Raw genomic sequence first — 15,918 nt, forward strand, 5'->3', positions numbered from 1 at the left:
ACAAACTTCCAGGTTTCAAATAGTTAACAACAAATAGTACGCTTTTGATAAAATGATTGCTTCTACCTCTAGACTATTCGCTGCTGATTAAAAACATTTCTTGCACGAGCTGTCCCGCCCGCCATCCTTTGTAACATTACGAAACAGCGCCTACGTATCAAAAATCCCCATTTTAAAAATCACACATTGCCCAGTTGCACCTACATTCCAGCGTCTTCCTATAAGCAAGGTGGGTGGAGAAGGGTGGGACACGGTCGACTTCCACTGGGCTGCTGGGATACGTAGTCCAGCCAAGCGGCAGAGGTTAAAGAACGGTAGGCTTTTAAAATGCAGATCAGTACTACAAATCCCGAAGTTCTTTGCTTCCTACAAGGGGCGGAGTTCTCTTCGCTGTTGTCTACATACAACTGGCATTTCTTTGCTTTAATGATGTGCTGGGCTGGCTGCTGCTGCCGCCGCTGCTTTCGCGGGCAGGATGAGTAATTGAGAGCAGCAGTTTGCCTTTGCAGGCGCTCACTCTCTCCTCTTAAAGGCGCAGGCGGAGCAGCGGGACAGCAAGGGGGGGTGCATTGCGAGCTTGTATTTTTTCATTGGATGTCAGGATAGAGAGGTAACATGTGAAACAATCAGTTGAACATTTTAAAAACGCCATTTTGCGGGTTTATTTGCTTTCCTGGTGTTCCCTCGGCCCTCCTCTCTTTTATAACGCTCCAAAGAAGTGGTGAGTTGACTTTTCTTTCTCTTTACCTTAACAGGCTATTTTTGTTTAAATCTGGGCGTGTGTCAGTTTTCCCGACTAGGATAAAAAGAATGGACCGCGTTGCTTGCTTGCGCCCCCCCCCCCCTTCTCCGTTCAGGCGTCAAAAGTTTTCTGGAAGTTTTCTAAGGGTCTCTAAGCCAAGTTAGTGTTTGGGGCTCTCTCTTTTTTGTAGCCTGCTGCTTTAGCGGACGGCAGGGCTGAATTTTCACTCATAACGGCGCGAAGGAAGTTTCATTATTGATTTCTGTGGAATCACTGCTGCCGCTTAAAAGGCGTTTGGGGAGACTTTGTCCACGTGCAAAAAAGGCGAGGTGGGGAAGGGGGAGAGTGCACACGGGCATAGCTCTCGTTCAAATTTTTGCAATTGTGTGTTCCATATTGCTTTCTGTGCCTCTGCATTTATTTAACTGGCTCTGGGAGGAAGGGATTGGAAGTGACAAACCACCATTCAGTTCTCCGTTCCCCACCCCTCGCGGGAAACATTCCTGCCTCGTCTCCGGAGGTGATGGGCGGGGAGGAAGAAAGTTTTGCTAGATCAACACGGTCGGAAACGACTGCTGTGGCGCTTGCTCCGGACTTGGAATGATTTGAAATCTGGGATGTCCTCCCCCCACCCCGTACTGGGGGGGGGGTGTTGTGACACGGAAGCAAGGGTAGTTAGGAAGCGTAGGACGGGACCGTATGCAATTCTCTGATAAGGCAGAGCGTTATGGGAGCCGCACTCTGCTTTGCAGGTTTTGCTGGACGTCACGGTTTTGACTCTTTGCTTCTTCTCCTAGATTGGGCGCAATGGCCTCCAAGCTTCTGCGAGCTGTTGTCTTGGGTCCCCCGGGCTCCGGCAAAGGAACCGTGTGCGAGAGGATCGCCAAGAGCTTTGGCCTCCATCATCTTTCCAGTGGGCAGTTTTTAAGGGAGAACATCAGAGCAAACAGTGGTAAGTAGAGGGGGGGGGGAGAGTCCTCCTACTGCTTGAGATCTAGTACGTGCTTTGCTGCATGCAAAAGATACATTCGGAACGGAGCAAATCAGTTGCAGCAGCTGTCTTCCAGCTCTTTTTCGTGATTTGTTCAAAATGACTGTACACAGTTCCTCTAGGAAAGGAACAGATTGGCACGTGTTGTTTTCGGTGGGGGCGGTAGCATGTATCATCAGAACCTGCACTTTGGAAAGGGCTTCATGTGGAGTACTAACTTGGGAAGAGGACTACAAGATTTAACATTGCACCTTCCATCTCCATGCTGTCTTAGGGACTTGTACAAAAGCTTCAATATGAGTTCAGGGCGAAGATTAGAACCAGTTACATGGGAGGGAGAGAGCAGCCTTTCCCCCAGTATTCTGAGAGCTGGTTGTGAAGTCCTCTGTTTAATCTAAGCTGACCTGCCATCCTATATCTACACAGTATCCTGTATTGCCCAAAGCAAGTCCTATATAACTTGGTGATGCATACTTCTGAATAGTCATGCAAACGATTACACAGTAAGATTTCAACACCCCTATTTCTGTATTTCAGTTAGTAAGGCTGGAGATTGTGGACAAGGTGCTTGGATAGGTCAGGGTGACCACTTGTGTGTGCTCTGGATCCTTGTTCCTCTTGGCTGATTAGAAACCAGCAGGGAGGGAACAGTTCTTGGAGGAAACTGATTTTCTAGATTCATTTCAATCAGGGTTTAAACTAGGGTTTTGGTGCAGAAACCAGGGGCGAAACTAGGCATTATTTCTCCCAAGTCAAAGATGCACATTTGTGTATGCCAGAGGTTTTAAACCTTTTTGATTCCACGGCTGCCTTGATCAACTGTGTTCTTTCTGCGGCACCCCATGAGGCTCAGAAGTCCAGTTATGTCATCCCTTTCCTGCAGAGCTAGCAGCCTCTCATGCTTTTTTGAACACGCTCCCTTGTAGAGTGTTCCCTCCACCTCCTCTCTACCCTCTCCTTGGGAGTCCTCTGGGCAGCTGCTACCGCTGCCCCTGGTCTTTGAGCTGCCCCCCTGTTCCAAAGAGAGGTGCCTCTTCACACTGCTCCACAGGGGCATGGGACTTGTCTGTCCATTCCCAACAACAAGGGCTGGCAGGGCTCCCTCACCTTCTTACTTACTTAGAGGCTACCTCAGCTCCTGGCAGCAGTACCCCCTGGCCAGCCCCAGAGGCACCATTCACCTGCTGAACTTGTAGCCAGGGCTGCTGCAACAAAAGCTGCACAAGCCTTTGGGAAGCAGAGACACCATCAGAGGAAGTAGGGAAGGGAAGAGGGACAGAGGCTAGTTGCCTGAGGCACCCCTGACCACAATTCAAGGCACCCCAGGGTGCCACAGCACACTGGTTGAAAACCACTGGTGTACATACACAAGGTGGCAGCCTCAATGGCAGGCTTCACTGGGGGGGGGTGAATCCTGGCTAGTCCCCCTCTCCCCCCCAAGCTATGGCTTCTGACAGAAACTGTTTTGATTGCCCTGTATGATGACCTCTGTCGGAGGAGAGAGAGGGGAAATATATTCCTGTCAATTCTCCTCAGCTTCTCAGCTGTGGCGGACCTTGGGGTCTCAGATTTCAGCAATGCCCTGTGCAACTCCAAAATTTGGTGCTCCTTGCCTTCTATTCTACATCTTAGTTGTGCCGTCCCCTGCAGCGCCCCTGAGGCTCTGCGCCCAGTGTGACTGTATCGGTCGCGCTCTCCTAAATCAGCCTCTGCTCTCAGTGGCTTTCAATATCAACTGTGGTATCCTTCTGTAGCAGCTGTTTGAGTTGGGGTGGATGGCACTGCTTTGTGGCGGTTCCATTCCTCCTTGGGTGATCATTACCAGAGGGTGATGCTTGGTGAGTGTTCTTCAGTTACATGGAGTTTCCATGTGGGGGTTTGAATTTCTCCCCCATGCTGTTTAACATTTACATGAAACTGCTAAGTGGGGTTATCCAGTGTTTTGGAGTATGTTGTCAGAAATATGCTGATGACAAACATGCAGGTGTGGTGATGGATGTTCTCACAGTAGTAACCTATATATAGGGCAGGGGGTCAGCAAACATTTTCAGCAGGGGGCTGGTCCACTGTCCCTCAGACCTTGTGGGGGGCTGGACTATATTGGGGGGGGGGGATGAACAAATTCCTATGCCCCACAAATAACCCAGAGATGCATTTTAAATAAAAGGACACATTCTACTCATGTAAAAACATGCTGAATCCTGGACCGCCCGCAGGCCAGATTGAGAAGGCGATTGGGTTGGATCTGGCCCCCAGGCCTTAGCTTGACTACCCATGCTATAGGGTGTTGACATGTTGCCAAAAATGTGCTCTTTGCAATCAGCTTTTTTAGGCTGCAGATATGCTCTTAAGCACATTGGCTCCCAGTCACTTGTAGTTTTTTTATGCATGTGCAGTTTTCTGGTATAAATATCAGCCTTTATTGCACATTTTGGGCTTTGTTAGTCATATCTTATTCATTCCCCAACATTGCCATTTTATCAGTCTGTTAAAAATGTAACAAAGATGAGCCTTGTAAATGATGCATGTTACCAAGTGTTTTGATAAATGAAAATGTCACTTAGCTCCCTAAATGGGAAGTTTTTTATTTAGACTGTAGCATTTAGAAAGCATGCCACACAGGACAGAATATAGGATCAGATGCTGGCACCAGCAGCTGGCCCCATTCCTGTGCCAAAACAATGACAGCCATCTGCTTCCAAAAGGAGTCCCTGACTTGGTACAGGAAGACTTTTTTAAATGATCCATTTTTCCTTTAAAGAGAGTAGCAGACATTAACATCTTTAAATCTGGCAACCAGTTTATAACACTGATGCAGTTTTGTGCTGTTCTTCCTTGCATTGCATAAGATCTTGTTTTGTAGGTGTTTGCTTCATTACAACTGCAGAAGGGAGTAGGAGCAATCTGCCTATCGAATCACTGCCTTGTACATGCGGTAGATTTGATGCTGAAATTTGAACCCATAGCCAAAATGTCAGAATTGACTTATTCTAAACATTTGTTGATAGAATTTGCCTCAAGTTCCTCAGGACTGAACTTTGGCATTTAATTATGTAGCTATTCTTCATTCTACTACTATGTAATTATCCAGTGGAATCCAGAATCAATAATTGTGCCTAAAAACCAACTATCAATTTGGTTTTGTGCTTATGTATTGCTGTATTACTTAGTCTCGTAACCTCTGAATGTGCAGTTATATGGCTTTTTGCAAAATTGTGAACAGATGCATGCAAGCCACATATTGTACTATACTTACATTGCACGTTTGCTTAATAATGGAGAAGGAATGATAAGTATCGGTTCATCAATTGGGGCAAACTTTTCCCTCTTTCATCACTCCTGTTAAAACCAGCGGCACACCGACTTGCTTAGCATGGGCTGGATCATGCCATGGATCTTGTCTGTATCAAAGAAGCATGTGATTATATAACCTGATACTAACTACAGTCCTTGGAAACAAGTTGCACTGATTTCAGTGGAGTTCATTTCTGAGTAAATGGGTTTAGGCTTATAGCCTTCATGTTGAGCCTTCCTAAGTAGCAATTTTGACAGGCTTACTGAACCTAGTTGCAGCTGTTGAGTGCTCTGTTAACATGCTGACATCCCAATTATTTAAATGGGACTTGGTATATCTAACTGTGGGTGGAGGGTTATTTCAGCCCGGCAGAGTTTCTGTGGAACAGGTGGCTTTAAGCCCATTGTACTGAAGAAATTAGTTCAAAATATGTCTTAAGTGCTTCTTTAAATGCTTGAAAGTATTCTGTCCCCTTATGCATGAATTGTTATATTGTTGAAAGCAAAAAGGGGAAATAATGAAGCTGTTTCCCTTTATATTCAGTGTATCTTTCAGGAAATAAGCAGCAACAAGCAGATACATTTTCTCATTTCTCCCCATCTTGTAAGGATGAGAAAATACAGTGCTTTCAACTATAGTGTAACTTTATTTTATTTTATTATTTTAATGTATTAATTTACAATGAATGTAGCCTTTAAAATGCTGGATGGAAGTATTTCATGGTTTTTGATCCAAAAAATGCTTCCACTAATGTAAAAGTGGGAAGGGTTGTGGCTCAGCAGGAGACAATCTGCTTTGCATGCAGAATCATAGAAGTGTAGAATTGGGACTTCCGGGTTGGTGCCTCCGGCAATGGCTGAATTCCTCTGATTGGGAGGAATTTGCCCCGTGGGAATTTGGGTCTGTACCGCCACGGCGAAGGCGGAGACCCGTAAAAATCACAGGCGGGAGAAGCCTGTGAACGTGGGATTCGGCGGGCACCTTTTGCGCCTCCCCTACTCGTGGGGAAACCCGGTTTCGGGGATCCGGAGCGATGTGGGGTGAGTGGCGCGGTGCTTCGAATCGTTTGCTTCTTCCACGGAGCGAAGCCGCATAGCTGTTGTCGGAGAGCACTGACTTTTTCCTGTGGACAATTTGACTCTAAAGTAATTACCCGTGAGTAGAGCTGAATTGGGAAGAATTGGATTTTTAAACGTCTAATCTGGAATCGAAACGGGGAGGTTCAATACAGGAAGTCCGCCTCCCCCTTTTGTAGATAAACTGAAGCAAGGAGGCTGCAAGCTAAAGTCTTGGAAAGTCTTTTGTAAAAAACTAAATTTCCATCGGTAAATAACTAACCCCCCCTTTTTTGGAGACAGGAGAAGAGGGGGGGAAGTGGTGGACTGAATATGCCTGTAGGAGAGAGTTAAGAGAGTTAAAATACCGCCGCTCTGACCCTGGAAATGGGCTGCTAGCAGGATTGATGTTTTTTGGAACGTCCATTGACAGCGTTTAGAACGTTCATTGACAGGTAGCTGAACAAGAGAATACATTGTTTCTACTGTCTCCAGTTGTTTTTTTAAAAAAGGAAGAAAGTAACTGAAAATTGAAACTAACTTTGGATTATTGAAACTGTGTTTAAAAGAGGACATACTGACCGATACAAATAGAAACTGTTTTCCCCTAGTGGAAGCTTTTGAAATTGGTTACTTTACAGGAGCTTGGCTAGGGGAATTTCCAGCTGCAAGATAATAGAGTGTGAGACTTTGGAATTGACCTTGAATCTCTTAAGTGTTATGGCAAATGGAAAGGAAAAAACAGTCGGATGTTGACAGAAGAGGCCTTAGTGGCTGCATTATTGAAAATAAACGATTTGCTGGAACAACTTCACAAGAAAACAGATGTGAAAAATGTGAAAATGGATGCTGCAAATATTGAAATTGACTTAATCGTAGAAAGTTTAAATAACTTGGGACAAAAGGTGAATACCAATTCAGAAACCACCCAGAAACTGACACAGGAATCTACTCTGATACGGCAAACTGCAGATGAAGTCAGGGAAAAAACCCTTGCTGCTGAATTTAAAGCAATTCAACTGGAGATTAGAGTCCCATCCATACAAACTGATGAACATATGCTGACATTCGTTATGATTGAACTTAAAGAAGAACAGATGAATTTGAGGACCAGAGCCCTATTTGAACTGGAAAAGGAAAGCTTGACAGAGTTTCAGGAGGCGACAGGACTAACATCAGTTGAGAAAGAGAGGTATTTGGGGGTTAGTATGACCGCCAAAAATGTGAATCTGTTTAAGGATAGCTGTGAAGGATGTTGGATTGAAGAGAAGGGGGATTTGGAAATATGGACAAATCAGAAGTTGTTACTATTGGGCCGAGTTACTGTGGTGGGGATGAGGGCTGCTGTGTTGCTGGGGATGTTGTTTTTGTTTCAAACATTGCAAGCTTTGGATGGGATGGATTGTTTCAGGAGGTGGCAGAGGGATGTTTTTGGAGTTGTTTGGCAGGGCAGGAAGCCTCAAGTAAAACTTAAGATATTGATGGATGCCAAAGAAGGAGGTGGACCTGCCCTGTCAGACCTTTAAATTTCGTTGTGAACCATCTGCTTTTTGCTGGTTGAGAGAATGGCTGCTTCTTGAAAACACTGAAGTGTTGGACAATGGCAGACGAAGTTGATGGACTATATGGAATTGGCGGAAATGACTGACAAGATCCAAGACCAGGGAGAAGAGTCGGTGGAAGAAGATTGGAAAAAGTTTAAAGACTATTTATAGAAATATTGTAAAATTAAGGAATGTTAGAAAAATGTTGGAATGAAGTTATATGGCTTTAGTAGAAATGTTATAAGGAATTAAGTATAAATAGATTAATAGAAAATTAAAGGAAAAATAAGGCAAGAATGTGTTAAGATAATTATAGGATAGAAAACAGAGTAAGATGGAAAGGAATTGCTGAAACAATTAATAGAAGTGGAATACAAAAAGGGAGGTGTGAGGAGGTCGCCGGAAATAAGTGAATGAAATATAAGATATTGAAAATGTTTGAGGTGTTTTTAAATTGTTTTTGTTGGTTTTTGTTTTGTTTTGTTAGTTCATGTAGCGTTTTTGTATTGTATTTGTATTGTTTTTTCTCTTTTTTTGTTTGTTTGTAGTGTTGTGTTTGTTTGTAATGTTGAAAAAGTAATAAATATCATTTAAAAAAAAGAAAGAACTGTAGAATTGTTTTGTTTTGTTAGTTCATGTAGCGTTTTTGTATTGTATTTGTATTGTTTTTTCTCTTTTTTTGTTTGTTTGTAGTGTTTTGTTTGTTTGTAATGTTGAAAAAGTAATAAATATCATTTTAAAAAAAGAAAGAACTGTAGAATTGGAAGGGACCCTGGCGATCATCTAGTTCAAACCCTGCAAGGCAGGAATATGCAGCTGTCCCATATGGGAATCAAACCTGCAACCTTGGTGTTATCAGCCCCAAGCTCAAACCAACTGAGCTATCCAGGCCAAGTAATGAACTTCCCAGGTTCAACATCTGCCATCCTCAGATAGGACTGGGAGAGAGACCTTTTGAAAATCCAGCAGAGATGCTGCTAGATGATATCGACAATCCTGATCTAGGTGGACCCATGGCCTAAGGATAATGCAACTTCTCCCCCCTCGAATGCTTCTGTGTAAGAGGAGGGGAGGACATCTTATCCAAATCCCCCTGCACCCCCAAAATTCTGTTCCAAAGGTTTAGGGCACTGTCCAGAAGGGTAGGGGAGGAAGCTGGAAGGGATGGGGGAATTTGAGGAAACAGGCTCACCATTTCTTATGTTAGCATTACTGGAACAAAAGCTATTTCACTAATGGAACAGCACCATTGGATTTCACCCACTATCTACAAATTATTCAGGACTGCATCTTGTCTCATTTATTGAAGCAAATTGCTTCTCTGCTTCAGGAAGCAAATGTCTTGTTATAATTACAAGGCATGAAGACAAGAGGTTACAGGGGGCGGCGGGAAGAGTGTGCTGCCTAGCTCTAGGGTTGGAAGCCTGTGGACCTCCATATCCTGTTGGCTCCTATTGTCCCTGGTATCGGCCATGCAAGTTGGAGCTGATAGGAGCTGGAAGTTCAGCAGCCTCTTGAAGGATTACAAGTTTTCCCACCCTAGCCTGGATGAATGCTTTCTGATAGTGCCATGAGGACAAAAATGTAGCATACTGATGAATGGAGCATATTTGAAATTTTGAATGCTGCTCATTCACTAGTGCCAGCATAGAGTCTGCTGTGCCTTCATTCAATAACGGCAATAGTGTCAGATCTGGTTTGCTCCGCCTTTCAGCATCTACCCACTTAAGTGACTCCATAACCCAGCAACAGGGAAGTACTTCCATGGTTTAATTTACTGATTATATCCCCCTTTTCTTTCCCAAGAGAAGCCACAAGAGGCAAACAACAAACAGAAAACAATCCAGCTTAGCACAAAATAGCAGAATGGTTAATATAACAAAATGCAGCATATATAAAATAAACCAAGGCTACATTCATGTCAAAACAATGACAGAAGAAATATATCCAGAAGAAATAAGTCAATATCAAAGGTCCTACTTCTGGCCTTAAGATTCCCACCCTATGTTCCCATATTTGGCTTCATTTGAACAATGATGTGGGCTGCTTCTCCATGGGATAATCCCATACCAATACATGATAGATGGTATGTGCCTTGATTCTACAAGAGAAACACAGCTGTGTCTGGTATCATATTGAATGTACTTTTTCCATTGCCCCATAGTCAATTGTTTGAAAACTTGTTATAAATGAAGAGTCAGCAAGATACTCTGGATACTGTCCTAGGTTTGCCACCAGAGCTCAATCAGTTCTGCATATAATTTGGGCAATTAACAAATTACTGATAAAAAGAATTAACAATAATCTTAATTGCACAAACCTAAGTTTCCAGATATGCGCTTGAATTCTTTCCACCTGGAGGCATTCAGGCACCCTATTTGATGAGTTTCTGTGGCATGTTAATAAACCTTGAGTTGCAAGGGGTTTTTTTGAGTGAATGTCACCCCAGCTGTGTTTGGTGAAGATTTGAATGGAAAGATTATACTTGCACCCTTAAGTAGGGATAGAATACCACTTGAGTTGATTGCATCATTGGATATTAAAATTCAGCATGACAGGTATGTATGTGTTTGTTAGCAAGAACAAAGCTCTTTTTCTGATCTTTCTCTTACTCCATTGTTTCTGCATTACCCTCTTTGCACAGATACAGTATCTGTGTCGCTCTGTTATCATGTCCTTCTTAGCTAGTTGGGTAAATATTGGACAAATAGTAATTCAGTATCTGAAAGAAAAGTGTTGTTCTTATTGGTTACCTAGGAGATGCAATGTCAGATAAGAGAACTTGGGTAATTTAATGTTATGTTCCTCTGAAGGAGAGAGTGACAGATACATATTTTTTAAAAGCAGGGCATTAGTCTAAACACACTGAAACTTTCAAACTGGGGCAGGAAATAAAAGGTTGCAGGACGAAGGGTGTTATGGTGCAAGGATAATCCTTCTTGGGTAAAGGAACTCAGTGTCCTAGAAAAAGAATTTGGTTTGCTTTTTTAATGAAAAGACTTAATTATATAGTTGTTTTCTATTTTTGTTTTGTTTTGAGTGGTTCTTGGGAGATGGGGGATTGAATGCAAGGCCAGATCCCAAACTCAACTGTTAGGATTTGCACATTTATAGATCTTTTTGAATGAGAACAATATTGCGAATTGAAGTGGCCTGGCCTCCTTCTGGTCCGGGTAAAGCTCTGTTACACACCTATGGCAGCAAGCCACTCACGCAGGTTAAATTCTTGCTCCTGTTCTCAGCTATAACACTATAGCAAGAAAAGTTATTGACTTCGGTTTATTATGGACTTACTGAAACCGTGTCTTCTTCTAATGTCAAACCCTGTCTAAAGGTTTGTCTACACTTCCTCTTGTTCTGCTGCTTTCCCTCGGGAAAACCACTCTTTAGTGCTCAGTTGGAGCAAACAGCAATTCAGCATTTTCCCAGATTGCCATTTATTCCCAGGCTGGTTTTCCCTGGAAAGTTGTAGATCAAGCAGAAAACTGCTGAGACCCGTGTTTTCTAGGCCTGGCACAAGTGGCAGAGTGGATGAGCCCTAAGGCTAGACAACTAGTTGCAGGAGACTGGTCTTCACTCTTTACCAAAAGATATCTGAAGTTATTATGAATTTTAGTACTTGGGTAGTACATGGCTAATCAAATAACAAAGTTAAGGGTCACCCTGATAATTTTTTTATGATCAAAAGGCACAATCCTTATGGTGTTACCTTCTCCTAAGTCTCACTTCTCCCACCCTCTGATTTGTTGGTGACTCTCCTACATCCATGGGTGTAGCCAAGGTGGGGGACGGGGGGGGGGAACTGCCCCCTAAATTAAGCAAAAAGTATTCCACTAACTGAGGTTCTGCCCCCTCATAACATAAAGCCTGCCCCCTAACATAAATCCTGGCTACAGCCATGCCTACATTCTGATCTGTCCGATAATTCATTGGGGAGGCACAAGCAAGACTGATGCTACTACAGCTTTCATCTCTTTGAGGCAATTTAATCAAAGGAGGGCTCCCCCCCCCATGGATAAGGTCCATAGGTTTGTACAGTGTGTCTATGGATTTTTCATAAGTCAAAATTCTCTAATTCCTTATGGAGATCAAATTGTTTCACATGAATTTTCTGGATGGGAAATTGGGATTTAATTTTATATTGTACCTGTGTCTTTAGCATTTGTTTTAGGGGTTGCTATTATGTAAGTATGCAGTGCTGCTCTGCATCATGTCATAGAGATGTGGAACAACAAATGACCAAGCGACGCTTGCTGTTCAGACTTCTAGGCATATTCCAAAAGCGATACCTTTCCACCCTGCTCTTTTGTATCACTGCTAAATTCACTCTTGACTTCTTGCCAGCCCATATAGGTTTATCATAATCTGACATGCTTTCAAGTCTTTTACAATAAACAGTCATAGTTTATTAAACAAGAAACATAATCTGAGTGTGGAATCCTTGTTAATTATGGGGATCTTACCAAATCCAGGAGACTGCAATTTAAACCAATTGTAGGTTTTAAAATAACAATTCACCCAATGTAGCAAATGGAAATTCTCTATAAAACTAATCCTTACGTATTTTATTGGACTTTCCATCTGCTTTATTTTATACTTAATGGTTGTTTTCTGTTTGGATGCTTATTTGTTACCTTCAAACTTGTTTGGTTTTTTAAATGCCCGTGACATTTTGTCTTTTTCTTCCCCAACCCAAATTCCCATCTAGTTCTGAGCCTTCAGGAAATGTCTTCAATGCAATGAAATGCAAAATACCATGATAAAAGCAATGGGTTTTCCTTTTGCCTTGCTAAAGTTCATATTGCTTCAGAACAGTACTGAGGATTGTTAGAATGGCTTTTGGGTATTGGAAGAAGCTGGTCTTAATAGATGAACTCTAATCAACTTGGTGCATAATTTACTGTGGTTAGTGTAGGATTAACTACAGCAAATATGCATGCTTCCTCATTAATGAAAGCCTTTTGCTAAATTAAAGAAAAACCAGAGGTTTTGTTTTGAGGATTTTGGCCTTGATCAAGATGGATAGAGTGCATTTGGCAAGTGAAAGCAGTTAAAGAGCTGTTTGAAGATACCTTACACATATACAGTGAACCACATACAGCAGTACTAATCATTGTAGTGACTGCAAAGACCTCCTGAGTGTGTAAATGTATGTGCAGTGGACTCAAACCACGGCATATTCAGACCCTCTGCTTTTCCAAGCTTCCCAATAGTACAGAGAAGAGCTTTCTGTGTGTACAGAAATGAACACACATTCATTGGAGGTGGGAGCTTGCCACCCCAATGCAATCCACCTGCAAAAATATTGATTAGAAGTGCATAAAACAGCTTAAAAGGGCTCAAGACTGGCTATATTGCACTATTGATTTAATAGAGATTTGGGAAAGTTGCATGAATTAAAGTATAACGCAAGAATTCTGTGGGATTAGAACTAGCTTCAGTGACCAACAGAAAAGCACTGTGGTTAAGCCAGGAGGACCATTTGCCAGTCTCATTGGAATACTTGCAGGGGAGGCCGTTCACATGTTTATTTGAGTTAGGCGGCAAGGAAAGAGTCACTCACGCTATAAGAATCATTTCCTAGTGTGGACAAATCTTTTACTACATCTTGATCACTCCATAGGGCATGCTTTTAAGCATGTTTGAATAGTAAAGGATTTGGCTGTTTCCATTCTTCCAAAGAGTATTCCAACTGTGGATGTAATTCTGATACGTATTAATGATTGAGAATGTCAAAGATGAATTGGAATAAAAATATGATTTATAATATAAAATCCCTCAGATTGTTTCAGCAGGAGGCCAGTTAAAGTGAGCTGTACTGTGAAGTTCTACGTACAAGTATATGGAAGTGACACTTTTTAGGTTGAATTGGGTTTGCTTTTAGAATGGAAGGTGTGCCTCCACATTTTTAGGGCAATTTTACACATGGGAATAGGCTGTCATCCAATGTACACTTACTTGAGAGTTGATCCATTGGACTCATGGGAATTTCTAAGGACACATTCATAGAATTTGGCTGTGGAACCTGTTGGTGAAAACAGAAAATAAAACAAAAGTGCCATCTTATTAATGCCTACTCAAGAAAACTCTTATAGGATTGCTAGATGCTACTTATGTTAAAAGGGTTGTTCTTTATTCCACAATAATAAAGGTATATAGAGTGCTCCTTTACTCAGCATCACTCTTGTACACACTTGAGTTCATTAGTAAAGGTAAAGGGACCCCTGACCATTAGGTCCAGTCGTGACCAACTCTGGGGTTGCGGCGCTCATCTCGCTTTATTGGCCGAGGGAGCCGGCATACAGCTTCTGGGTCATGTGGCCAGCATGACTAAGCCGCTTCTGGTGAACCAGAGCAGCGCAAGGAAACGCCATTTACCTTCCCGCCGGAGTGGTACCTATTTATCTACTTACACTTTAGTTATTGAGGCATATTCTGAGAATATGAAGCTTTGGTTCAAGGCCTTGTGGGTTGGGAGCAGAGAGATCCCCCCCCCCAATTTTATATAATGTAACTTTTGACATATGTGGCTCTTCACTTTATGATGAAATTGGTTATGATATTTCACCAATTCCATGTTCGCATTGCTAGGCCCTTCAACTGGCAGGGCTTAGGCCCTGTTCAGCCTTTGTGCCTGAATGATGCACTTCGAAGGAGGGAGGACAGTTCATATTCCATCTTCCTGTTACTATTCAAGCCATCGATGTGGCTCTTCTATGTCTGGTCTTGCCTGCATGAAGTGTCTCTTGCCATCTGACTTTGAAAAGCAGCTAAGGGATAGTTTGCTTCCTCCACCTCTTGCAGCTCCTAGGATAGGCATTTGTCATCTCATAGAAATGGAATGCTTTCCGTTGTGATACTATTGGCCAGTGGTGAAAAGAGCAGGTCCTTTTAATTATAATAATAGGTGTAGGGTAATTTGTGACTCCATCTTTATTGTTATCCATTCACAGTTCTAGGGATGTGTTTGTGAAGGTAGCACTTTGATGCTGTACTTGAGCAGACAGATCTTACTCTCACCCCAGATAAAGGCACTGAGGTTTTGAAAACAAGCCTGAGTCTGTGAATGAATTGCTGCACAAACCAACTCACACGAAAAACTGTGTTGGGGAGTGGCTCTTCCTAGCAACAGTGCATTCTCAAGCTTTTAGCAAAGTTGTTAAAACAAAAAAGCAACCGGGAAGGTGTTATTACAGGTCATCTGCAACGGTTGGTTTCATAACTTGTGTTTTTCTAGTTCTCTTAAGGAGCATTAGCCAAGGTTGCAGTGAGGAGTGGAAAGAATGTTGATGTGTCTGTATACAAAAATCTCTTCAGTGAAAATCAAAATTGATCTTCACTGACACTATGTGTGCACACGAATCTCCCCATCTGATTTAAACTTGCTTTAGGTAAAATACCTTGCTTTAACCAGCGACTCATCTTCTTTACAGTATAATGAATGAGCTCACTTTTCAACATAAGGTTGATTATCTGGAATATGCTGTGTATCCAACTTCTTTATGCTTCCGGCAGGGAAATGCAAAGAAATATCCATTAAGTATTATAAAAAGCATTCCTAGCAATGAAGATGTGAATTAACTGTTTTTAAACTTTGCTATACCTTTTATCACTGGTAATGCTAATGATTTGTAGATCTTCTTTCTCCATTTGCTTGGCACAGTTACTTGCCCCTTCTGAAGGACTTTGTGTTAAGTTCAATATTAAAATGGGTACCTTCCTGTATCCCAGTTTGTGGTGATTTCTAGCTGACTCTGCCACAGAAGTGTCTTGGCACCTCTCAGAATTGTCCTAAATATTATTGGTGCTTGTTGATTTGGGGCTGAATTTTATTTTGCTTCTTTGTTTAGAAATACACCATCAAAAATTGATTCACAATAATACAGCCATTTAAAATAAAGCTTCAATTGGACCACAACACCAAGATGTGGTAGGGAGTTATTGAAAAGGTTTCTGGGAAGGAGATGGGATGAAAAGTGTTTGGTACAGATTAGGTGGCTGCCTACTAGAGAGAGAAGGTTCACTGTGGTGCTGCCTGTTTGTCAAAAGCCCTTCTTGGGTGGATCACTTGGTGTCTACATTGTGATCTTTTGGGCACCAGGTCTCAAATGTTTAGTGTTTTTAAAGATCATTTGCACTATGGTTGTTCCCTGTCACTGATTTTACTTTGGAATTATTCTTCTCTTATTTTTATTGGCTTTTGGTTCTATGTGTGTTTTGTATTCTCATGGGCAGTGGTAAGGGGATCTTTTTCAGCCCAAAGGCTGCATCCCCTCATGGGTAACTTTCTG

The 15,918-nt window shown here is 42.3% G+C and overlaps 1 protein-coding gene and 1 long non-coding RNA gene across 5 annotated transcripts in view; one reads left to right on the plus strand and one right to left on the minus strand.

The window, feature by feature from the left end:
* LOC308586818 overlaps positions 1 to 15,918 on the minus strand; it is a 132,417-nt gene that overhangs the window by 32,195 nt on the left and 84,304 nt on the right. Inside the window, exon 3 of the long non-coding RNA XR_014008061.1 lies at positions 13,586 to 13,652. This is a non-coding gene — a long non-coding RNA (uncharacterized lncRNA). The remainder of the gene's footprint in view (positions 1 to 13,585; positions 13,653 to 15,918) is intronic.
* The window catches only part of AK4 (adenylate kinase 4), a 36,339-nt gene continuing 20,831 nt past the window's right edge, over positions 411 to 15,918 (plus strand). Inside the window, exons 1-2 of one of the 4 annotated variants that reach the window (XM_081193908.1) lie at positions 411 to 721; positions 1,540 to 1,694. In XM_081193908.1, the coding sequence (XP_081050034.1) occupies positions 1,550 to 1,694 (145 nt within the window). In that variant the 5' untranslated portion in view covers positions 411 to 721; positions 1,540 to 1,549. Of the gene's footprint in view, positions 722 to 955; positions 1,067 to 1,285; positions 1,414 to 1,539; positions 1,695 to 15,918 lie in introns of those variants that run through there. The other 3 variants (XM_081193909.1, XM_081193910.1, XM_081193911.1) reach the window with 3 other exon arrangements.

The sequence above is a fragment of the Podarcis bocagei genome, assembly GCF_964188305.1.
Source record: "Podarcis bocagei genome assembly, chromosome: 5".
Taxonomy (NCBI): Eukaryota; Metazoa; Chordata; class Lepidosauria; order Squamata; family Lacertidae; genus Podarcis; species Podarcis bocagei.